Source organism: Hemiscyllium ocellatum, chromosome 9 (genome assembly GCF_020745735.1).
Source record: "Hemiscyllium ocellatum isolate sHemOce1 chromosome 9, sHemOce1.pat.X.cur, whole genome shotgun sequence".
Classification (NCBI taxonomy): domain Eukaryota; kingdom Metazoa; phylum Chordata; class Chondrichthyes; order Orectolobiformes; family Hemiscylliidae; genus Hemiscyllium; species Hemiscyllium ocellatum.
Window position 1 is genome coordinate 84,805,516 of NC_083409.1, and position 25,811 is coordinate 84,831,326.

General features: G+C 41.5%; 1 protein-coding gene across 4 annotated transcripts in view; it reads left to right on the top strand.

Moving 5' to 3' along the window:
* Window positions 1–23,436, top strand: part of LOC132818795 (monocarboxylate transporter 13-like) — a 36,278-nt gene extending 12,842 nt beyond the window's left edge. Inside the window, exons 2-7 of one of the 4 annotated variants that reach the window (XM_060829880.1) lie at window positions 7,526–7,659; window positions 12,102–12,229; window positions 13,642–13,908; window positions 16,010–16,153; window positions 19,824–20,627; window positions 22,928–23,436. In XM_060829880.1, the coding sequence (XP_060685863.1) occupies window positions 13,659–13,908; window positions 16,010–16,153; window positions 19,824–20,627; window positions 22,928–23,148 (1,419 nt within the window). In that variant the 5' untranslated portion in view covers window positions 7,526–7,659; window positions 12,102–12,229; window positions 13,642–13,658 and the 3' untranslated portion in view covers window positions 23,149–23,436. The remainder of the gene's footprint in view (window positions 1–7,525; window positions 7,660–12,101; window positions 12,230–13,641; window positions 13,909–16,009; window positions 16,154–19,823; window positions 20,628–22,927) is intronic. The other 3 variants (XM_060829883.1, XM_060829882.1, XM_060829879.1) reach the window with 3 other exon arrangements.
* The last annotated feature ends 2,375 nt before the right edge of the window (window positions 23,437–25,811 follow it).

Below are 25,811 nucleotides of genomic sequence, written 5' to 3' on the forward strand. Positions count from 1 at the left end.
GGGGCAGAAATTGAGACCCCTGCTAAGAACCTCAATCTCTTCCGGTTGAAGGATGCGGTCTGATAAGTTAATGATCGACTTCCCTGCAGTGATAACATTTTCCACTGTCGTGCCAGGGTGGGCCTGGCTACTGCTGGCGATGATGCCAAGTTTCTCCAGTTTCTTGTTCTTGGTGTGCATATACGTGGTGTAGTTTTATTACCTTGCCTGTTTGGCAATGTTCCATAACTGTGCCGCTGTATCCTGAGTGCAGGCTGAGTGTAGACACCATATTAATTACAAGATTGTGGCGCCTGCTGTAGAGTTGGTGCACGAGATGGTAGGAGTTTCTCTCCACGTAGTCTGTGTTGTAGGTTCGTATGCGCAATCCTTTTGGATCTTTCCTGCATTTCTGTAGAAACCTGATGTCTGTGTCGATATGTGCGATCTTCTTGGAGATCCTCTCCACTTTAAGCTGGTACTTAATGGTATCGATGGTAGTCATGATGTGGATGATGCCGGTGTTGGACTGGGGTGTACAAAGTTTAAAAAATCACACAACACCAGAGATAAACAAATGATTCTGGAAGCTTCTAGAGCACTGGGGAAGGAGCTTCAGGCTCGGATATATAAAGGATGACAAGCTATGCTTTTGAAGGACATTGAGCCGCTATGCAGAATCTGGACTCAAAAACTGGAAATCTCAATAGGGATGTGGGAGAATATTTGGGAAACGTTAGGAAAATCTCGATTTGCATTAGGACCCAGGCTAGCCAATTGAAAGTACTCCACAGGGCTCATTAGTCACCGGAACGGCTTGCAAAATTAAAGACAGGAGTGTCCCCTATATGCCCCAAGTGGAAAATGGATGTCGATACTCTTACTCATAGCTTGTGGCATGACCACAGGCATCGCAGGTATTGGGATGCGATAACAAGTGTTTTGGAAGAGGTGTTAGGAACCGAGGTTACATTGGATCCTTTTGGGTCTTCCAGATCTCCCCTCTTTGGACATGCATGGGAAGAAATTGTTTAATGTTCCTTCATTTTGTGCAAGGAAGGACCTGGGTGTCAGAGAATCCCCCGAGACTTACAGGGTGGCATCGGTTAATTATGGAGCACATCCCCCTGAGTATGGTGCACCAGAAAACGGAATTGTTTTACAGAACATGGCAGCCCTTCTTGAATTATATTGCTGCAGATTTATCAGCTATACTGGTCAGGGCCTTTGTGTAGCTGTGAGGGCTATGTCTGGTGATCTGGGGGCCCTGGGAGGAAGAATCTTGAACTAGGGGTTTGCTTACTATTGCTCCCAGTGCTGGGGAGCTTTGATGAGATTGTGCTGAGTGTAGTGATTTAATTTAGTTGAGTATAATTTAAATTACCTTGGTATAACTTAGTTTAATTTTATTTTGTTTGTTTATTTATCTTTTTCCTTAGTTATTTATTGAATTGTAGTCTTTGTAGGGATTTTTTGTTTTTTTCTTCGTGTTTCGCTAGTTTGTAGAGTAGAACAGTAGTTTGTTTCCTATTATTATTATATTATAAAGTTGTTACACTATTTTGTAGTGGTTTTGTAATTTTGTAAAAAAATTAAACTTTTTTTCTCAATAAAAAATATTTACAAGAAATACATTGCTGCTCTTATATTCAAGTCCTCTCAAAATAAATGCCAACATTGCATTTGCCTTCTGAACTATTGACTTAACCTGCAAGTTTACCTTGAGAGAATCGTGGACTCAAACTCCCAAGTCCCTTTGCATGTTAGACTTCTGAGTTTTCCCCCCTTTTAGAAAATAGTCCATCCCTCTACTCTTTCTACCAAAGTGCATGGCCTCACACTTTTTCACGTTGTACTCCATCTGCCACTTCTTTGGACACACTCCTCATGGTTGCTTTCCCAAGGCAGCGGGAAGTATAGACCGAGGCAATAATTGGATGACTAGTTTGTGTAATGGACTGAGTTGTGTTCATGACCCTCTGTAGTTTCTTGGTGTCTTGGGCAGACCAGTTGCTATCCTAAGCTGTGATATATCTGGATGTGATGCTTTTTATGTGCATCCATTAAAAATTGGTATGAGTCATTTTGGAGGTGCTGAATTCTCCTTCTCCTGAATAAAGACAGATGTGAAGTACTTGCTTCCCACCCTGCCAGTGTCCTCTGGCTCCACGCACAGATTGCCTCCTAGATCACTAATGGACCCCGCTCTTTCCCTGGCCATTCTCTTTTTCTTTATCTTCACTCGAGAAGTGGGTGTCACTGGCTGAACAACATTTATTCCCTGTCCCTAGTGCCCTTAAGAAAGTGATGGTGAGCTGTTTTCTTGAACTGTTGCAGTCCATATTGTGTAGGTTGACCCACAATGCCCTTGGAAAGTGAATTCTAGGATTCTAGTGAATTCCAGTGACAGTGAAGGAACGGCAATATATTTCCAATGGCTTGAAGTGGAACTTGCAAGTGCTGGTGTTCCCATGTATTGGCTGCATTTGTCCTTTTACGTGGAAGGTGTCATGGGTTTGGTCTAAGGACCTTTTGGTCAATTTCTGCACCTTGTAGATAGTGCACACTGCTGCTACTGAGTGTAGATGGGGGAGGGAGTGGATGTCGTGCCAGTCAAGTGGGCTGCTTAGTCCTGAATCGTGTCAAATTTTTGAGAGTTATCAGAGCTGAACCAATCCAGGCAAGTGGGCTGTATTCTATCACACTCCTGACTTGTGCCTTGTAGATGGTAAACAGGCCTCAGGGACACAGGAAGTGAGTTACTGCAGTATTTCCCTGGATTTCCTCTTCTCCATTATCATATCTATAGAATATCTTGTGGTTCTCCCTAACTTTACGCATCAATTTTTTTTAACTGCCACTTCTTTACTATCGTAATTGCTTTCTTAGGTTCTCCTTGTGCACTTTCTGTACTCACTTGGCCCTCCATTGAATGGCTCCCTTTGCAACTGCTAGAAACTTCCTCTTAACCAGTCCTGAATATTCCTAAATATCCAGGATTCTCTAGGGTTATTGCTCCTACCTTTCAGGGTGGGTGACAGGCACAGGAGAACACAGGAGGGAAGAGACTGCTTTAGGCCAAACGCAAAAAAGTAGGTATTGATGTAATTAGCTTGGGCGTGAGAATAGAAATGCAGGAAATTCAGGTTCCATAGGTGTGACGAAGGTTAGGAGGAACGTGAAGATGATGACTGTGTTACAGTCTGGAATTTGGATGAAGTTGATTTGTAGACCGGACAGTCTGTTTGGTGTATGAATGAACCGTCGTCCAGATTCAGAAAGTGTTGTGAATGGAGAATGCATCCAGAAGCAGCATTCGGGACAGAATGAGGTAAAATTCTCCAGTGGAATGAAAGGGATAAGGCGCAAGTGGGAGTTGACTTTTGGACAGTGAAGATTGATCTAGGGAGGTATTAAGACTCTCCAATATTGGCATCAGGACCGACAGACCTGGCATACCAACAGGAAAGCAGAAAGCAGTAACTGAGGATCAAAGAAACAGCTTCCTTCCCATTCTCTGTGGACTTTCAAGTCAAGGCCCAACTGAATGATTGATTTGGTCTTAAGGAAGGACTGTAGGGAGGTGAAAATCACACATGATCTGGAGCAGCAGCAGGAACTGGGACCAGGCCAGTCCCATTCCAGCAATGCAGAAATTCAGAAGGATAACTGGAACCAGAAGTTACGGGAAGCAATTGCAAGTTGGTAAAGTCGAAATTACTTGGTAATAGAATCCAGATGTATTTAGGTGCTTTATAAATGCAAACATTGCTCTTAAAATAGATGGAAATAAAGCAAATTACTTGACTGGATTTAGGTGAGGCGAAAGTTTTAAAATTGTCCTGGCTGTATTTTGAAATGAATGGCAGGAACAATAGCACCATCAGCTGGTGGGACATGTTACTGCAGAATTTAAGTAGATGAGCTGATTTTCCAGGCCTCTGCTTTCCTCGTTAAAAATCACACAACACCAGGTTATAGTCCAACAGGCTTATTTGGAAGCACTAGCTTTTGGAGTGCTGCTCCTTCTTCAGGTGGTTGTGCAGTTGGACAAGAAGTGGAACCATGGTATTCTCTGCTGATTGAACAAAGAATAGCTGTAGTGGTCACTTGCACATTTTGCTACAGCATGGTGCAATGATGAAAGCCTCAGCAAAGCCTTGCAGCACGAGTGCATTGAGATAAACCCACATCCCAGTGTTGAATAGAATAGCCTTTATTATCGTGTACTCAATGAGTATAGTGAAAAGTTTATATGTCACCAGTCACAGTGCTGATTTAGATATCTGGTCACTTCTTTTTGTTACAAGATTTGATACAGAAATAAAATGTCCAACATGACAGAAAAGAGTTTGGTGCAGCAGACCACGTGGGAACCTAGCTTCCAGCCTGCACCAGGACCTGGATCCACACCGTGCCAGTTACACAGCATGCTGGGAGGTCGTTGCAGGAGGCCGGGACGTTGCCATGCCAACGTTGGAAGGTCCCTACGGGAGGAGGCCACTACACCAGGCTGGGAGGTCGCTACGCTGGTAGGCCACTGTGGAAGGCTGGGAAGGCACGATGCCAGACGAGGGGTTGTTGCTAGAGGCTGTGGATCGTCACTTGCCGGAGGTTGTTACCAGCTGAAGATACACCCTTTTATTATCACAGCTTAAATATAGCTGTGTTCTATCATGATTTTAAATAAGCTTATAAAGCCCCTTGACACTTAATACTTGGACATGTAATTCATTGTTAAACCTTTAAAATGATCAACTTTTAAATCATTTTAAAGTCTTGCATTTTTAAAAAGAAATTTCAATAATTTAACAAATGTTGAATTCCCAGTGATTGTCCCTGGGAAACATCATGGTCAAACTAGCTTTGGTTTGGCACCTCCTGCAGGTTGTGTGCAGGCAGTCAGTCCATGTGACATTTTATAAATTCCTTCTTTGGGAATAGAACCAGCTTGACTAAAGATTGGGATACAGACAGACTCTAACTTCACCTTTAATGCATTGTCTGAGCTGAGAGGTTACCTGTTTTTAATAAAACCTTAAGTTATCTTGAAAATGTGACTTGAATGAAGTTCTGAAATTTACATATTAATGAATTGAAACCTGCAGCCCATTCTAAAAGATGAAAGACTTGAGAGCAGTCTAGGTTTGTTCCATATATCATATCAGTTGCATGACACAGTGATCTTTTACTATAAATTCTGTGTCTTATGATCCTGCTTCATAGCTACCTGATGAAGGAGCAGCACTCCCAAAGCTAGTACTTCCAAATAAACCTTTTGGACTATAACCTGATATTGTGATTTTTAACTTCAACCACAAGTTGCAAGTGTTCAGTACAAAATAAAGATGCCATACAAGTTATTAATGGGAAGTAGTTTTATGGAGCACTCCCTGGCCTCAGTTTCCCCAACCTGGATGAAGAGATCAAAATGAGGTCAATGGATGACAATCTGCACTTAGCATCTGGAACAAAAACAAAAATTGCCGGTGAAACTCGGCTGGTCTGCCAACATCTGTGGGGTGAAAGCAGAGCCTGGTGATTCTTCATTACAACTGATAGCAGCTTGGAACAGGTAGTATTTATTGCTGCAGACTAGGTTGGAGGGTTGGGGGAGGGAAGGGGAAGGGAGAAATGCACAGATAGATGGAGTCCACGGAGAGAGATATGAAAGAGGTAAACGATGGGAATATGAATGGTAGGCCACGGCTGAGGAGAAGCTGAATGTGTGATAATGAGAGCTGAGGGGAGCAGAGAATTGGTCACTGTGTTGAAAGCAACTCAAATCATAACAGGATTGGGTGTGGGGTGGTTTAAAAAAAAAGGAAGGGTGGAATCAAGCTCTATTGAACTCCCATATTGAATCCAAGGGATTGCAGGGTTCCTACAGGAAAAGATGATGTCGCATTTTGAGCTTGTGCTACAGCTAGCTGGAACAGTGCAGTAGGCCCAAGACAGAAACATTGGCACAGGAACATGGTCTGTTGTCAGTTTTCATTGTACTCCTGTATCTTTGCACTTGAGTACAGGTGACAACAAAAATAAAAAACAACAAAATTGAGTAGTAAGCAACTGAAATCTTGGGGTCATTTTTGCAGAGAGAATGTCGATGTTCTGCAGAACGGTTGTCCAACCTTTGTTTTATCTCCCCTGTGTGGAGGAGATAACATTGTGAACAGTGAATATAGTGGACTAGATTGAGTAAAGTATAGTTGCTGCTTCATCTGGAAGGTGTGTGTAGAGCCTTGGGTAGTGAGGAGGAAGGAAGTAAAGGGGCAAGTGTTATATCTTTGGTAATTGCATGAGAAGGTGCCGTGGGGATGTTGGGAATGGAAGAGGAGTGGACCAAGATGTCCCGGAGGGAGCAGTACCTGCAGAAGGCTGACAAGCGAAGGGGAATGGGGGATGCAGAACATGTCTGGTTATGGCATCCTGTTGGAGGCGAGGGGAAGGGTGATTTACAATACTTTGGATGTGGAGGTTGGTATGATGGTAATTGAGGACGAGTAGATCCCTATCGTTGTGGGAGGAAAGACAAAGGGCGAGAGCAGAACTGTGGGAGATGATTGCTTATCAGCTATGTGCATGAAGGATGTTTTCCCTTGATTGCAGTCTTAGGATATGGTGTAAGCCATTTGGGACTGAGGTAAGAGAGGACTTCTTCACTCAAAGAGTAGTGAATCTGTGGAATTCACTATTATAGAAAGGTGAGGAACCCCTCAGACTATATGCCTGACATTGAATATTACTCTAACTAACAAGTGTATTACAATTGAAATGACCCACCTAAGAGTAGAATGTGCTGTCTGCTTACAAGTTGAATTTTTATTGCACTTACTGTAGTTTTCAGCCTGAAATATTTTGTAATGGACTGTCTCACATTTTATGAATAAAGTGTTTTGGAACAAAAGGAAAAGCAACAAAAAATGGAACTCTTTCGCAAACAGCATGTGCATGTATAGATTTAAAATATTATCAACAAAACCAGAGTGTGTCCCTGGCAGATTCAGCTCACCACTTGCTCCAAAACACCTCCCACTCCAAGATGGGCCACCAACACCTCCACTAGGAGAAAGTGAGGGTTGCAGATGCGGGAGATCAGAGTCAAGAGTGTGGTGCTGGGAAAGAAAAGCAGGTCAGGCAGCATCCAAGGAGCAGGAGAATCAGCGTTTCAGACATAAGCCCTTCATCAGCCCCTTCAACATCTCAAAGCATGAGTCACTGGCACCAACTCTATGGACATTTGCAACTGCCGTCCACTACCCAAAATGACCATTCTGGCACTTCTTCTATGCAATGCATTGCACTCTGGAAGTACAGACCTGCACTGCAGTGAGAGCACTTTGTATAAAGAGACTGGATTTTAGTACACCTCATAGCCTTTAGCTGGCTGAGTTAGCACATATCTGCTTGCTCATAAGCCTTGAATGGCCGTGCCAGATGTTGCAGTCATACAGCCGGGCATCTTGCTTTGCTGTTGAGCAGTCCCCTGTCCAGAGAGTATGCATCTAGCCACAGTGGTGTAATGTGTTATTCTCATATACAGGTCCACATTCCAGCGGCGTATGTGGCAAGCACCGTGCATATGCAGCAAGTTAGCAGCCATGTAACCGACTCAAAGTGGAATATTCATAGATGGGTCCCTCCAGGGAATTCATCAGACAGAGAGGCTCTGGCACGGTAAGTCAAGGAAGTCTACCATTCCAGCCCTAGGACATCGGTCTCAGTTGGATGTCCAATTGCAAATCGTGGTCTGGTGGTTCATTTTCTGCAGTCTAGGGAGTGGGCCGTGGTCTGACCAGGGGCTCTGGAACAGTCAGTCTGCATGGCAGATGGGGAAATGAATAGGCATAAGTCAGAGAGCTGGCATTACTTGGCCAGGGTTGACAGATCCTATCAAGCGGGGGAGTGGTCCACTCTCCAGTTTATTAGGTCTGTGCACAAAACCCTGTTTGTGGGGGTTGCTTGGATGGGACCAGATAAGGGGCAAGTGCAGCTAAAGCCACGAGACTGAACCTCAGCAGTTTGAAAGTTCGTCTTTGGGACTGGGCAATGCAGACTCTGGGTAAGAGCACAATGCAATTGTGAAGGGCATGGGGTGCTGCAGGATTTTGTAGGGATCACATGGGAAGGGTGTAATGCTGGGGTGGCAGAGAGGGTAGGGTGGGGTTCCACCGAGAAGATTCCAGAACTAAGTTTTAGAAAAAGGCTGGATTTTCCTGTCTTGACACAGGGCCCGTTTATATTGTGTGGGCTTTGAAAATGATGTGTGAAACCCATTCAGTGATTTCCTCCACTGTTCGTTTTGCCAAAATTGTTCTGATGTCACATAAAGGAATAAGAAAGCAGCTTGACCCAGATGATGTGACAGGCTGCATGGTGGAAGGTAGGAGTCCGGTTAGCATTGGGACTGCAGCAGTGTGGCATGTCAGTTGAGTGGGTTGGACGCCGGGTCAGCTGCTGACCGATTATTTTTGAAAATTTAATTTAAAGTGAAAACTCAACTGGTATGTTGTTTTGAAGTTAAGTTTCCAGGTTGGATAAATAAGTAAAATGGCTGACTGATTCTGGCTGATCGAGTTCAACCATCTAGATAAATTTGTCGAACTGAAGTGTTAAGTACTATGGTTCAACAGGTTCTCTGAGTGGACTTATATAAGGTACTCCTGCAGAGTTAGTCTTGAGGATGTAGCAGAGTGACCTCAGCTGAGTTAGCCAAAGACAAAGTGAAGTGTTGACTGATTACAATTGGAAATTTGATTTAAAATGGAAATTTGGTGCAAAGTAGGGAAGAGGTGCTTTGATTACGGTTTACTGCAAGAACTCATAAGACACAGAATTAATAGCAGAAGATATATCACTGTATGACACTGTAATCTTCTGCTATAAATTCTGAGACTTTTGATCTTATACTGCACAACCACCTGATGAAGGAGCAGTGCTCCGAAAGCTAGTGCTTCCAATTAAATCTGTTGGACTATAATCTGGTGTTGTGTGATTTTGAACCTGAAATGAGACTAGTAGCAGCGTAACACCACAAACCACAGTGAGGCATAACTGCAGGGAAGGAAGCTGACTGGTGAGTGAAAATCATCACTATTTCCAGTCATTAAAATAAATGTCAAGTCTTCAGTTTGTTTATATCTTCAATGTTTTATTTATTTTCTTCAAAAAAAGCTTGATACTGTTGATTTTTTTTCTTTTTATTTTTCATTATAGAAAAACCAATATATCTGTATGGCCCAGTATAAACAGCAGGGAATCATGATTAATAAATAATTAAGTTAAATCAAATATGACTGTGATGGCAGGACAGAGTGCACTCATCTGGGCAAGTGGAGTGTATTCCATCACAGTCCTGACTTGTGTATTGCGGATGGTAGCCCTGTCCCTGGGGGAGTCAGGAGATGTGTTACTTGTTATGGTATTCCTGGCCTCTGATCTGTTATTGTAGCCACTGTGTTCATGTGGCGAGACCAGTTGAGATTCTGGTCAATGGTAACCACTGGGCTGTTGATTGTGCTGGATTCAGTGATGGTGATACCATTTGAATGTCAAAGGGTGGTGGTTAGGTTGATCTATATGGATTTCAGTAAGGTGTTTGACAAGATTCCTCATGGTGGACTGGTTAGTAAGGTTACACCACATGGAATGCAGGGAGAACTAGCCATTTGGATACAGAACTGAATCGAAGGTAGAAAACAGAGGGTAGCGATGCAGGGTAGTTTTTTTTCAGACGGGAATTCGGTGACCAGTGATATGCCACAACAATTGGTGCTTTTGGTCCACTGCTTTTCGTCATTTATAAATTATTGATGTGAACATAGAAGGTATAGTTAGTAAGTTTTCAGTTGACACCAAAATTGGAGGAGGAGTGGACAGTGAAGAAGGCTTCCTCAGAGTACAACAAGATTTTGACCAGATGGGCCATTGGGCTGGAGAGTGGCAGATGGCATTTAATTTAGATAAATATGAGGTGCTGCATTTTGGAAAAGCGAATCTGGGCAAGCCTTATACACTTAATAGTAAGCTCCTAGGGAGTGTTGCTGAACAAAGAGACGTTCAAGAGCAGGTTCATAGCTCTTTGAAAGTAGACTCCCAGGTCGACAGGATAGTGAAGGCAGCCATTGTTATGCTTGCTTTTATTGGTCGGTGCATTGAATGTAGGGATTTGGATGTCATGTAGCTTTACAGGACATTGGTTAGGTCACTTTTGGAATGCTGGATCGAATTCTGGTCACCCTGTTATAGGACGGATGTTGTGAAACTTGAAAAGGTTTGAAAAGATTTACAAGGATGCTACCAAGCGTTGGAGGGCTTGAGATATAGGGAGAGGCTGTATAGGCTGGGGCTCTTTTCCCTGGAGCGATGGAGGCTAAGGGATGACCAAATAGAGTTTTATAAAATCATGAGGGGCATGAATAGGGTGAATAGCCAAAGTATTTTCCTTGGGGTGGGGGAATCCAAATGTAGAGGTTAGAGGGTAAAGATTTAAAAGGGACTCAAGGGGGCAACCTTTTCACAGAGGTGGTACATGTATGGAATGAATTGCCAGAGGAAATGATAGAGGCAAGCATCATTACAACATTTCAAAGGCATCTGAATGTTTATATGAATAGGAAAGGTTTAGAGGGATATAGGCTAAATGCTGGCAAATGGGACCAGATTAATTTAGGATATCTGGTTAGCGTGGACAACTTGGACCGAAAGACTTGTTTCCACGCTGTATAGTTTTATGAATCTATGGTAGGCCTTTGAACTTGGCTCTCATGCATGAACCCCTTTCAGGATTGGGTTAGGACTGCTTCAGGAGGTAATAGCCCCAAGTCCAGTTTCCTACCCACCCACCCAGTGCTGGGAATGGTCTGATGCCTGATTTCTCACCTAAAATATCCAACCCAGTGATTGGAAGAATTTCCTCTCTCCGAAGTTTGTGAAATTTGAAATTTTCTTTCCCAGGATCTGACTAATTGAATATATTTAAGATGAATCAGATTGGTGAATGAACTTTAGTGGAATCAAAGTTTATGGCATATACAATGCAATCAGTGCTGGAACAGGCTTAACTAGCATTGTGATGCAATCTTTCTGTGAGGCAGCAATTATTTCTATAGTGCTGGTTATCAATTACATTGACCATAAAGGGATAGTACAGGACAACAAAAGGTGGTGCTGTTATATAGGCCTGTATAGAGCCGGGTAGGATCCACGTGACTATTACAATTTATAGCCACAATATATTTCTGCAGTTTGGAAAAGGAAATTGTACTGTGGAGGTGTTTTATTGAAATGATTTGATTCTAAAATAAACATTTTAATGACATTTGTATCTGGCTTCAGGCGAATGTTTAAAATTCTCACCCAATTATGGTAACTATGAACAGTTAATGGTGCTGCTAACAATGGGAAAATATTAACTTAAAGTGCTGTGGTAGATTACACTAATGAATCTGGTTTGGAAGCAGTATCAGGGTGCGGTATCGATTCATTATCAGTATAGTACGTACCAGGAGCTGTTACCTGCTAGTAAACACAGTATAATTTTCTTGTGATTTGTTCTATGCTCCACCCATTATCTCCACGTCTCATTTCCTGTTTCCTACCAGTTTGAGAGGTTTCTCTGAATGTTGTTCATGAGTAGTACACACATCAGACCGACTCAACAGGTATTGAACAGGTTGTCTATGAAGGGATGCACTTCCCACTGAAGGTGTTTCAGAGGACGTTCAGTCCATTGATTCCGGGAAAGAACAGGTTGTTTTATGAGGAAAATGTCTGTGTTCATTTGAGTTTCTAGAATGGCAGACTATTCTATTGAAATATATAAAATTCTGAGGAAACGTGATAGGCTAGATCGAGAGGATCTATCCCTTCATCGGAGAATTTTTTTTATAAACCGAGAAGGTTCCAGACCTAAGTTTTAGAAAAAGGCTGAATTTTCCTGTCTTGACACAGGGCTCGTTTATATTGTGTGGGCTTTGAAAATGGTGTGTGAAACCCATTCAGGGATATTGAACAGGCTTGGAACAGAGCCTGTATATAGAAAGTGTAGAATGTAATTTGTAACTATTTTTCTTTTATGTTTGTTCCAATGATGTGAACAAAACTGGTGTCACCTTCAGTTAAACAGTGATGACTCTTGACTCCGACTAACGCTCGAGGCTGACACTCCACTATTAAGGAATTGTTTCATTCAGCGCTACCATCTTCAAGAAAAGACACTAAACCTTGTCTGCAGCCTCAGGTGGATGTAAGTGATTGCATGATCTTGTTTTGAGAAGAACAAGGAAACTTCTTCTGCTATGCTGGTCAGTCCTTCAATTCTTCAGTCCACAGCATTAGAACATTAGAGATTTGGTTATTTATTTTGCTATTGTTTGTGGGCCCTTGTTACATCTAGATTGGCTGCTATCATTCCTACATTGCAATAGTGCCACTTGAAAAAACCACTTCATTGGTTTGGTTAGAAGAGATTTCACATTTTCAGGCTGTCTCAAACTTTGTCACAACCAATCTTTCCTGCACTATAGGCACTCTGCTTGAAATAGACAACTACTTCAGTTTGAGTGACTGTTAACAGCAGGTAGGTAATGTGACTGGATACTGCAATGCAATGACTATTTGAGATTTAGTTTAGCTCAGTTGGGTAATTCGTTAGTTTGCAGACCAGTGTGATATCATGGCTTCAGTTCCCATCCTCAGTTTGAGGTGATAATGAAGGACTGTCCTTCTCAACCTCTTCCCTCGCCTGAGATCTGGTGGCCCTCAGGTTAAATCACCACCAGTCACTTCTCTCTAATAAGCAGAGAGCAGCCCCTATGGTCTGGTAAGACTATGGTGACACAACAATGACTATTTAAAGTTATGATGTGGAGGAGCCGGTGTTGGATTGGGGTGGACAAAGTTAAAAATCACACAACACCAGGTTATAATCCAACAGGTGTATTTGGAAGCACTAGCTTTTGAAGCACTGCTCCTTCATCTGAAAGCTAGTGTTTCCAAATAAACCTGTTGGACTATAACCTGGTGTTGTGATTTTTAACTATTTAAAGTTAAGAGCATGTTAGACTTAACCATTCAGTATATTTATGAAAAACTAGTGGTTTTAGAATGTGTAGCTTAATTAAACTGTTGCTGATATGATTCATGAATTTCTACATTTGGAAGATAGATTCTTGATCAGCTGGGGAGTCGAGGGTTATAGGAAAAGGCAGGAAAGTGGATTGTCATTAAAACCAATTATTTTCTGAATAATTAGCTGTTGGGCCATACTCTGCTCGGCATCTGAACAGGGCTTTTAAAGATTTAAATGTTTCACAGCTACTTGGCAAAATGGAAGGAGGATGTTCTTCAGCAGCATACAGAGTTTTTACATACAACTTACAACAAAGAAGCAGCAAAACTATTTAAACTCTCCAACCCCAGGGAACATGTGTAAATCTGTCGAGTAGCGTAATATGATAGTTACGTTTCTGAAAGTCCAAATGATTATTATGTAATTGAAATAAAAGCAAAACAGTGCTTGTTAAAAATCAATAGAAACCTACAAGATGAGCAGTACATCTGTTAGCAGCTAACAGAGAAATTAGTTTGTTCGGTATTTCAGCAAAGCTAATTCAACAAAACTGAATAATTACCTTACAAATGTCTTTATTTTGTTAGATTCAAAGCAAGTCACAATGTCAAAAGAGCTCGGAGCTGCTAACTCGGCTGTAAAGAAGCCTGTTGACAATCCTCACACTCCAAAATATACAGATGGTGGCTATGGATGGGTTATATTAGCATCTTGCTTTGTAATAACTGGACTGTCGACATCCTTTGTGAAAACGTTTGGAATCTTTTTTCTTGACATCCAAGAATACTTTGATACACTTGCTTTTAAGGTTTCCTGGATTACTGCAATCACTGTGGCTGTGTTTCATGTGTGTTGTAAGTATCAATCATCGTTCTTGATAATATAACTTCCCACATACAACCCTCACCTCCTGGATCAGCCACATTTCATTGTGCATATAACCACTCTTCTTAGTTCTGTCAAAGAAAGCGGTTATTCAGACTGTTGTTTCTGTGCCCGCTCTCTGTGAGAGAACTGAAAGAATTGCAGATGCTGGAAATCAGAAACGGAAACAAAAAAACAAAAATTGCTGGCACGACTCAGCAGGTCTGGCAGCATCTGTGGTGAGGAATCCGAGTTCAGGTTTTGGGTTTTGTGACCTGAGGAAGGGTCTCTGTTGCCTAACATTTTAAATCAGCATCTTCTTTTCTAAGTCCTTCAACTTGTAACAGTTTCTCCATATCTGCTCTCTGCCCTAATGGTTTGGAGTATCTCTGTCAAATCTCCTATCAACCGTCTTCTACAAAGAGAACAGTGGGCGGCACAGTAGCACAGTGGTTAGCACTGCTGCCTCACAGCGCTGGAGACCTGGGTTCAATTCCCACCTCGTGCGACTGACTGAGTGGAGTTTGCACTTGAACTGGCCGTGAATTGGCCGTGCTAAATTGCCTGCAGTGTTCGGTAAGGGGTAAATGTAGGGGCACAGGTGGGTTGCGCTTCGGTGGGTCGGTGTGGGCCGAAAGGTCTGTTTCAACACTGTAAGTAATCTAATCTAAGAACAATTCCAAGCTCTCCAATTTATCTACATGCCTGAAGCTCACCCACTTAGACCTCTCTGCACCTTCTGCAATGCCTTTCGATCCTTTCTAAAGTATGAGGCCAAGTGTTTTGTAATGTTTCACCGTAACTTGTTTGCAATTGCATTCTGTAAATATCAGCACAAAGTACAGGGTGTGCTTTATTATCTTTCTCAATCTGCTCTGCCAATCTCAAACATATGTGCAGGTCAGATCGCTCCCTTCCCTATACCCTTTTTAGAATTGTCCTCTTTATTTTAGGTAGCCTTTCCTATCAAAATTCAAACAGAGTTCTCTGCATTACACTTTATTTTTCCTTTGCCTCATTCCATCATAAGCAATAGGAGTAGAATTAGGCCATTCGGCCCATTGAGTGTCCAAATTTGATCATGGCTGATGTGTTTCTCAATGCGATTCCCCGACTAATCCAGAACCTGTCTAAATCTGTTTAAAAATACACTTTGCCTCCACAGCCTTCTGAGGCAATGAGTTCCACGGATTCATCAGCCTCTGGCTGAAGCCCATCAGTGTTGTCTTGTATATTTATCATTCTCACAGTTCACTTTCCAAGTTCTGTGTCTTTTGCAGATGTTAAAATTGTGCCTGCACACTCAATTCTAGGCCATAGAGTAATACACTTAGAAACTGGTTAATCGGTCCACCTGGGCTCTTATCTTTTGGATCAACCTTCCGTGTGGGTTATTTAAAATAGATCAAGAAAAGCAGTGCTCCTTGACCTCTGGTGAACTTCACTATATACCGTCCTTGAACTTGGAAAGCCAATGCTCGCTGTTGCTATCCTTCTCCTGCAATTCAGCCAACTCCACATTTATGCTGCTGCTCTTCTTTTTAATGCATAGGCCTTAAATTCACACTTAAGGAACATCAGTGTTGTGTGAGCAAAACTTGGAGTTAGTTTTGAGTGAGGGCTTCGCGGAATCAATGCTCAGTCCTCTTTCAGTATGTTGGAGACCTTGCAATATTTTCTGGATTCTCAGGATTTTATTCATTGTTTGCTTCATTGCTTGCATTTGTGCCCCCCCTCCAAGTTTCACAATCATTTAAAAATAGTACATGTGTGTGCCTGAGAATCAGTGAATGTATGATTGTGATCTAAAAACAATATTGGTCCTTTGAGTTTGTTTTTTTTTAACAACAAGTGAAGACTAAGTTGGAGAGTAAGATTCAACTTTGTGGCTGATGTGGAGAAAAGCACTTTATTCATTCTATGACTATTATTTGATGGTTTCAATCTTGTACTGTCCATTAATTGACAGACTCAATTATGTTGTTTGCTACTTATGTTAAACTTTATCAATTCTAATCTTTGACCTTTTATTAAAAAAATTGAGGTCAGAAGAGAAGTTGCTGTTTAACTGTTTCCTTGTTGTATCTGCAGCCCCAATAGCGAGCGCTCTCAGTCTCCTGCTGTCACATCGAGTTATTATCATCATCGGTGGCATTCTGTCTTCACTGGGACTGCTGCTTGGATCCTTCGGCTTCAGTCTGTGGGCAATGTACCTTACAACAGGTTTTCTCATAGGTAAATGAGTGAGTTAAAGCTACACCTTTGGTACAAGTTGTGGATCTAGGGAGCGAAATTGTATAAAAGGGGCTAATCAGATGATTACAGGGAAGCATTCAAATGAATCTTTTGGTGTCCTTGAGGTGATTTGGGTCATTGATCTGCAAGTTTGTGGTGACTGATAATTTATAATAACTAAAGTATATCTTAATTGATCTTGATGAGTGTATTTTTAAATATGGTTGAGTTGTCTGGAATGTAGCTGTGTTTACTCTGCCAGTAATTTTCAGAGGATTCTTGGGTATAGATGAACAAAATTAAATGAAACCCACACTTTCAGGAACAAATTAAAAATTAACTTTATTTTCATGGATATGTATGATAGAAGACATGGAGATGATGCCAAACTGTACAAATCTTTGCATACACTGTAGCTAGAATGTTGCATGGGTGTCTTAAGTGAATGTTATGGAGACAGTGCAGAAGTAATTCATGATGATGATATTAGGGATGAGAGACTTTTACAAAGAGGAATGAAACTTTGTGTCACCAGCTGTAGTGATTGCTAGCACCCAGTGGGGTTATGTATCAAAAGAAAATACAGTGGGTGCTGGAAATCTGAAATAAAACAAAAGATGCTGGAAACACTTAGTAGGTCAGGCAGCATCTGTGTCGAGAAGAAGAGTTGATCTGTCAAGTAGCGACGACCTTTTGCCTGCATGATGAGCGGTTCGAAATGTTCATCCTCTTTCTCTTTCTCCCCGCTGATATTACTTGGACCTGCTGAGTTAAGTACTTTACCCGAAACCTTTGAGAAATTTCCACATAGTAGACTAATGAGTAAAGTTAGGTCACATGGGTTCAGAGTGAGCTTGTCAATTGGATACAAATTAAAGGCAGGAGACAGAGAGTGGTGGTGGAGGGTTGCATTTCAGACTGGAAGCTTGTCACTGGCAGTGTTCCACAGGGATTAATTCTGGGTCCTCTTTTTGTTTGTCATTTATGTAAATCATTTGCTTGAGAATATAGAAGGCATGGTTTGTAAGTTTGCGGACAACACAAAATTGGTGGCATAATAGACCATGAAGAAGGTTTTCTAAGATCACAATGGGCTGAAAAATGGCAGATGGAGTTCAATCTGAATAAGAGGTATTACATTAGATTACTTACAGTGTGGAAACAGGCCCTTCGGCCCAACAAGTCCACACCGACCCGCAACCCACCCATACCCCTACATTTTACCCCTTACCTAACACTACGGGCAATTTAGCATGGCCAATTCACCTGACCCGCATATCTTTGGACTGTGGGAGGAAACCGGAGCACCCGGAGGAAACCCACGCAGACACGGGGAGAATGTGCAAACTCCACACAGTCAGTCGCCTGAGTCAGGAATTGAACCCGGGTCTCAGGTGCTGTGAGGCATTGTGGTATAACAAACAGAGGCAGTATTTATACAAATAATGGTAGGGCGTTGGTTAGTGTTATTGAACAGAGGGACCTGAGGTTGCAGGCACATAATTCTTTGAAGTTGCACAAATGTAGACAGGATGGTTAAAAAGGCATGCCTTCATTGCTCAGTCCTTTGAGTATGGGCGTTGGGGAGTCATGTTGGGGTTGTACAGGATGAGGGTGAGGCCTCTTCTGGAATACTGTGTGTCCAGTTCTGGTTGCCTAGTTATAGGAAGGATATTATTAAGTTGGAGAAGGTTTCGAAGAGATATACTAGGATATTGCCTGGTATAGAAGATTTGAGTTATAAAGAAGGGCTGGATGGGATGGGACATTTTTCACTGGATCATAAGAGTTGAGAAGTGACCACATAGGTTATAAAATAATGAGGGGTAGTTGTTTTTTTCCCTAGGATGGGGGATTTCAAGACTTGGGGCATGTTTAAAAGGTGTTACAACACTGGGTAAACCCTCCTGCTTAATTTAAACCGGCAACACAAAAGATTTATCCCGTGTAGTAATCAGTGAAAGGCCAAGAAGAATTTAAAGTAAAAATTAACAACTTTATTTCTTAAAGAATAATTTTATAATTTACTAGCAACTATTTACAACTCCTTTCTCTAACCTATCTTTTACCTTCCCCCTTCTATAATATTAGTCCAATAAAACCCCCGATTAAGATTTATCAAAAATTCAAATTTCAAAACCAGCCCACTGTTGAATCTTCTCTATTATCTTCCTCTGTCATCTATTCTTCTTCTTAGGGATTTCTGTTTGACAAGTCACTGATAAAGGTACCTTTAAGAGAGCTATTCTCTGGGCAGTCTGCATGTGTTGGTGGCTTGGCAGTTCTCCCTCATCTGTTCAATTTTCCCCAGTCTTATATCCCCCCAAAGCATCAGATTGTGCCATTGGCTTTTAATATTGTTAACATACTAAATTCAAACTTAGTTGGAGTTTGGTATTTTTGGGGATATAATTTAAACTGATTGGCCTAATTCAAATTTGTTTTTGTCTCCAGGCAACCAGCTATCCTAGCTCCTGGACCAAAAGGTTACATTGTATTTTGTTCAGAACACTTGGTGCTGTCAGGTAGTTCTGCTAGCTTTTAACTCTCTTAAAGGTTCAGTACTTCATAACAAAGGTGGGCAGAGAGAGATTTTAAAAATGCAAGAGGGACTTTTTTTTCCCCAGAGGGTGGTTTGCATATGATATGAACTTCCTGAGGAAATGGTGGATGTGGGTACAGTTACAATGTTTAAAAGACATTTGAATAAGTACATGAATAGGAAAGGTTTGGAGGAATATGGGCCAGGAGCAGACAAGCAGGACTGGTTTAGATTGGGATTGTGTTCTGCATATCTAATACAGCCATTACCCTGCAATTTAAAAAATTAACATGACGTCTTTTGTAAATAAAGCCAGAAATAACCAGTTCAATCATTCCGACCCCTCATTTCTTTGCAAAGGAGATTTTCATTGCATTCGACTGTGTTATCTTGAATCCCTGGAGCATGTCACGTGCTGCCCCACCCTGCAACTTATTATCAAATTCCACAAAGGTGATGTCATGGTACAATGCAGACTTCCCTAAATCTAAGGTTGGACCGAGGGGTCTGTTTCTGTGCTGTATAACCCTATACAGCAAAAAAAAGTCCTCCCATCTTCACACTTAGCCATCTTTTCAGTCATACCAGGTCTTGTCACCCAATGATCCTCTGCCCTTCAGCCTCTTTCCTGATCCTTCAATTGTCTACACTGTTCCCACCCACACCCATCCTGAATACCAATCTCTGTCTCTAGTCATGAGATTCTCTGCACATGTCTCTGTCCACATCCCACCTTAGTTCACTAGGCCCCTGACTTGACAGGGTGGATGCTGAGAGGATGTTCCCCTTGTGGGAGAGACTAGAACTGGGGGACACAGTTTAAAGTTAAGAAATCTCTCATTCAAGATGGAGATGAGGAGAAATATTTTCTCTGTGGGTTGTTGGTCTTTGGGGTTCTCTTTCCCCCAGAGAGCAACGGAGGCAGAATCATTGAACGTTTTTTAAGGCTGAGTCATATTTTTGATTGACAAGAGAGTCAAAAAATGTGTTGCTGAGTAGATGAGTTATGACCAAATCTTCTGTCCAAACGTAATTAATTAATTAACTTTTGAAACTATTTTACCTTTTCTTGATTCATTTCTTTTTCCACTCTAAAAGATATTTAAAAGTGTATTTCTGTTCCTTCAGGTTTGGGTAATGGATTTGCTTGGGTGCCCTCAGTCAGTTTGGTCACACAGTACTTCACAGAACGGAGGCCACTGGCCAATGCCCTTGCCAGTTGTGGAGAATGTGTCTTCACCTTCATCTTCACGCCATTCTACCAGTGGCTTGTTGACCAGATGTCATGGCGACAAGCAATGATGATCATCGCTGGTATCCAGCTGAATCTCTGTGTCTGTGGAGCTCTGATGAGACCGTTACAGTCACAAAAGAAATGTCAGAATAATACATCACCATCTGCTACCACGTCCGGGAACGATTTATGTAGCACAAGTACAAAACAAAAGAAGGACCTTGCACATTTCTTTGATTTACCTCTTCTGAAACGACCAAAGTTTATCTGTATGATCTTCTTTGGGTTTTTCTCCGTTGTGGGTTTCTTCGTTCCTGCCATCTATTTAATTCCTCATGCTCAAAACATTGGGATTGATGATTTCCAAGCAGCTTTATTGATGTCATACTGGTCAGCCGGTGACCTCATTGGGAGACTTGGGTGTGGTTGGTTGGCCAACTTGCGCCTTATGAAATCAGTCCGTCTGACAACAATCATGGTTACAATTTTAAGCCTTGCTCTCATGCTCTTCCCCGTTGCTAAGAGTTATCCCCTGCTCGTCACCTTCAGCTGTATTTGTGGGTTCTTCTTTGGGACCATGTTGGCCCTTATTGTCACTCTGCTGACTGATGTGATGGGAGTTGACAAACTGGACAACGCACTCGGGCTGATTATGTTCTTCAGGAGTATTGGGTGCCTTATTGGGCCACCATTGGCAGGTAATGTTCTCCATTAACCGATTCACTGTTTCAATGTGTCATGATGGAAGGTTAAGTAGGGTGAATGGGAAGTTTCTTTATTGTAAGAAAGTGTGGAGTCATACAATATTAGGAAGGGTCCAAAGCAGATTATTATTAAAGTGGAATGAGATTCCACAAAAATGCAGAGCAGGTGTATCTAGATGCTCTTGTGCAAGAAACATGAAATGTTAGCACACAGGTGCAGCAAATAATCAAGAAAGCAAATGGAAGTTTGGCCTTCAGTGGAGTTTAAAAATAGGAAAGTCTTGTTACAACATACAAGGTGTTGATAAGGCCATATCCAGAGCACTGTGTACAGTTTTAGACCCTGTATTTGGGAAAGGACGTACTGGCGTGGTAGGCAGTTCAAAAGAAGTTGATATATAAACCAGGTTAGGTTTATTCATTTAAAGTTTTGAAAAATGAGGTGATCTTATTGAAACATACAAGATTCTGAGGGATCTAGATGTTGAGAATATGTTTCCACTAGTGGGAGAATCTTGAACTAGGAAACATAAGGAGACACTTACTTGAAACTGAGATGAAAAGGAATTTTTTTCTCCCAGTGGGTAGTGAATTTCTGAAAAGTTGTACCCCAGAGAGGTTTGGTCACTGAAAGCCTTTAAAGCAAAAGTGGATAGATTTTTGAAACTGGGGAGTTGAGGGCTCTGAGGAGCTGGCATAAAAGAGGAGTTGTGCCCTTTGGCAGATCAGTGATGATTTATAGAATGGCGGACAGGTGATAGTGGCAGTGTGGTCTATTCTTGCTCCTGTTTCTTAATGTTCTTGCAGAACCCTGGTATTGACGTTGTTAGTTTACACTCTTCTAACCTTTAGCATTCGGATTTTAGTTTTCTCCTGGCTACTTGGGTTTTAGACCATATTGTTTCAATATCAACCTACATAACACAAAATTGTCTTTATTGACCTAATTGGTAATCTTAACTCCATGCAGAGTATTGATGGCTAATATGGATGGCTGAAATTGAACATGCTAAAGACCTCACTCGCACAGCTGAAGGGAATTGAGTATTATTGGCTTAGAAAGAGACGCTTGCTGTGATTGGACATGGTTTCTATTAGCTCATTAACAAAACATGTTACATTGAGAACTTTGTCAAAAACTAATTCAAAAACACATTTTTAAGTGTCTACTCAATGAAATTAAAATTTCTGTTTTGCGCTTGACAGAAATGAGCCACCATCATTTGAGAGTTGAAATTTTGATTTTCCTGGGCAATAAGACCTTCTGGAATTATGTGCCTGGGGAGGCCGTTCGCATCTGGCTAGAATGAAAAGAAAATGAAGTCACAGGTAGATAGGATAGTGAAGAAGGCATTTGGTATACTTTCCTTTGTTGGTCAGAGCATTGAGTACAGGAGTTGGGAGGTCATGTTGCAGCTGTCCAGGACATTGGTTAGGCCGCTGTTGGAATATTGCGTGCAATTCTGGTCTCCTTCCTATTAGAAAGATGTTGTGAAACTTGAAAGGGTTTAGAAAAGATTTACAAGGATGTTGCCAGGGTTGGAGGATCTGAGCTACAGGGAGAGGTTGAACAGGCCGGGGCTGTTTTCCCTGGAGCGTCGAAGGTTGAGGAGTGACCTTAAAGAGGTTTATAAAATCATGAGGGGTGTGGATAGAATAAATAGACAACAGAACCAGAGGGCATAGGTTTAGGGTGAGAGAGGAAAGATATAAAAGAGACCTAAGAGGCAATCTTTTCACGTAGAGAGTGGTACATGTATGGAATGAGCTGCCAGAGGAAGTAATGAAGACTAGTACAATTGCAACATTTAAAAGGCATCTGGATAGATATTTGAATAGGAAGGGTTTGGAGGAATATGGGCCAGGTGCTGGCAGGTGGGGCTAGATTGGGTTGGGATATCTGGTCGGCATGGATGAGTTGTACTGAAGGGTCTGTTTCCATGCTATACATCTCTATGACTCTAAATAGTCGTAATACTTCATAGCATAAGGTGTAAAATAAAATGGCAGAATGTAAGAAGTTACTTATTACATTTGAAATGTATATAATTTAAATGGCGAGAAACTTCATCATTCTTCAGTGCAGACGGTACTGGGTATCCAGATGCTTTTTTTTAGTTTATATCATTGGGATTTTTGTGCTTTTGATTTATAATGAGCGAGGTCTTTAACAGAATTAGTTCTGTAATTGAGATTGAGATATATCTAAACAATAATGCTGTCTGCTATAGCTGCTCAAACACAAACTGGTTTGTTTCAGGTTGGGAGTGACCGCATGTTTTTTTTTGTTACAGGGTTTCTGGTGGACATTACAGGAGACTATGGCATTGGGTTCTATGTTGCTGGAGGAGGGCTGTTCATTGCAGCTGCCTTTCTCGTTTTAGCTGACTACTTCTTGAGTCGTGAGCAAAAATACAGCCAAAACACAGTGAAGGAGATGGAAAAGTTTATTTCTGAATGTCGACCCCCAGAAGATACAGAGAAAGGGAAGCTTGACACCAACCGAACAGAATGAGATCCGGTGAATGAAGTGTCTGAAAATAAACCTTTGCAGTGTTTAGAGTTTCCCTTCGGATGAATCCCTTCATTCGTGGATCTTGTAGATGTGGTGACTGTGTGAAACATCTTTTGTATTAGCACACTTAAGGATGCAAGTTTCGTGCACTGTGACCAATATCAAATGTTCAGATCACTGCAGTGTGTCACTGTTCTTCAGTGAGTGCCAAGCAGGCCAGTTGAAGAAGTCAGGCATTATATTTTCACTAAATTCATGATTAAAGCAAAATATAATTTATTTTAAAAAGATTTGGAGTGAGTTTTTTAAATGCTTTTTGAAAATATTTAAGTAGGCCTGAATACAATCCAGCTACATTTTTCCCACAGAGGTTCTTCTTGTGGTCTAGTTTGTCAGGTGTTTCCAATTCCCACATCATTTCTTAAGTACCTTTTGTTAGTTTATCACTGTCAAACCTTCATATCCTAATAATTGCAAACTCTCAGTAGCTGCAGTAGCCTCTGCAACTAGCACCAGCAGCACTCATTGAAAGGTAAATTATATAAGTACATTAAGAGCAAAAGAGAGAGAATAGGGCCCCTTAAAGATCAACAAGGTTGTGGGATATGGTAAATTAATGTTACTTCTTCAATTCTCAATTATAATTTCTGATACAAGGTGAATGAACTCACATCAGTGTGGAGGAAATGCATAATTTTTTTTGTATTAGCTAAAAATGTATGCAAGAAAGAAATGGGACTGTAAGACAATGGTAGAAATACAGGCTTAGTGGTAAGATGCTGTGAAGACAGGCCTGTATAAACAGTAGGTATAAACATCTGTTTCCCACTTTTACAGAAACACAGGAACAAACGCCAATTAAAAGGGCTTAGTGATAAGATGCTGTGAAAAGGCAAGGATGTGCCCACAGCAGGATGAGGTCAAATGGCCTTGAGAACAGGAATGAGCGTTTTTTTCACAGCCAAGTCCAGATAAGACACGAGATAAACAGGAGTAATGGGTACCGGTCTTAGGGAAGTGGAGGATGTAAACAGGGAGGGAAACAATGAAATAAGAAAAAAACATATAGGAACCAAATTATATAAATATCGAGTATTTGTTGAATTCAGTGTGTTTTGTCCCTGCCTTGTGGACATCACACCCACTTGCAAGTGTGAAATAAAGGGCATTACTGATTCAGATCTTGTCTCGGACTGAAATTATCGCAGTGTGTGAGCTTTGTTTCTCACAAAGGTTGTTTATGTGTTGAATCTCCAAGAGATGGGAGAGATACTAAATCAATAGTGTGCATCAGTTTTTACTGTGGAGAAAGAAAAAGAGACTAGAGAACTTGGGGAAATAAAATAAATACTGATGTTCAAGTGAATCAAAGGACATTGTGGGAAGATAGGGAAGAAATTCCAGGACCCCTAGCAGAGATATTTGTATCATCTATAATCACGGGTGAGGTGCTGGACAACTGGAGGGTGGCTACTGTTGTGCCTTTATTTAAGAAAAGATGTAAGGAGAAGCCTGGGAACTATAGACTTGTGAATCTGACATGGGTAAATTGTTGGAGGGAGTTCTGAGAGGATTTCCATGTACTTGGAGAGGCATGAACTGATTAAAGATAGTCAGCATGGCTTTGTACAAGGAAAATCGTGTCTTTCAAACTTGATTGAGTTTTTTGAGGCAGTAACTGAAAGGATTAATGAGGACAGAGCGGTAGATGTTGTCTACATGGACTTTAGTAAAACCTTTGATAAGGTTCCGCATGGTAGATTGCTTAGTAAAATTAGATCACATGGAATTTAGGGCGAGCTTGCCAATTAGATATAACATTGGCTTTACAGCAGGAGGAGAAAGTGAGGACTGCAGATGCTGGAGATCAGAGCTAAAAATGTGTTGCTGGAAAAGCGCAGCAGGTCAGGCAGCATCCAAGGAGCAGGAGAATCGACGTTTCTGGCATGAGCCCTTCTTCAGGAATGGAGGAAGAGAGCTTCTTCAAGGAAGGCATCCTTGCAAGAGGTTTCGCAGTAGGTTAAAATCTTCTAGGAGAAAGTGAGGACTGCAGATGCTCAGAGATCAGAGCTGAAAAAGTATTGCTGGAAAAGCGCAGCAGTTCAGGCAGCATCCAAGGAGCAGGAGAATCGACGTTTCGGGCATGAGCCCTTCTTCATGAGCCATTCCTGAAGAAGGGCTCATGCCCCAAATGTCGATTCTCCTGCTCCTTGGATGCTGCCTGACCTGCTGCGCTTTTACAGCAGGAGACAGAGTGTGGTGATGGAGGGTTGTTTTTTGGACTGGAGTCTTGTGACCATCGGTGTTCCACCAGAATGGTACTGGATCCACTTTTGTTTGTCATTAATATAAACTATTTGGATGAGAATTTAGGAGACATATTGAATTTGTGGATGATACTAAAATTGGTGGTATAGTGGGCAGTAAAGGTTATTTAAGATTAATTAGCTCAATGGGCTGAGGATTGATAGATGGAATTTAACTTGGGTATTGTTGTAGATCAGAGACTTAGGGGTTCAGGTACATAATTATTTTGAGTAAAAAGTGAGGTCTGCAGATGCTGGAGATCAGAGCTGAAAATGTGTTGCTGGTTAAAGCACAGCAGGTCAGGCAGCATCCAAGGAACAGGAAATTCGACGTTTCGGGCCAGAGCCCCGATTCCT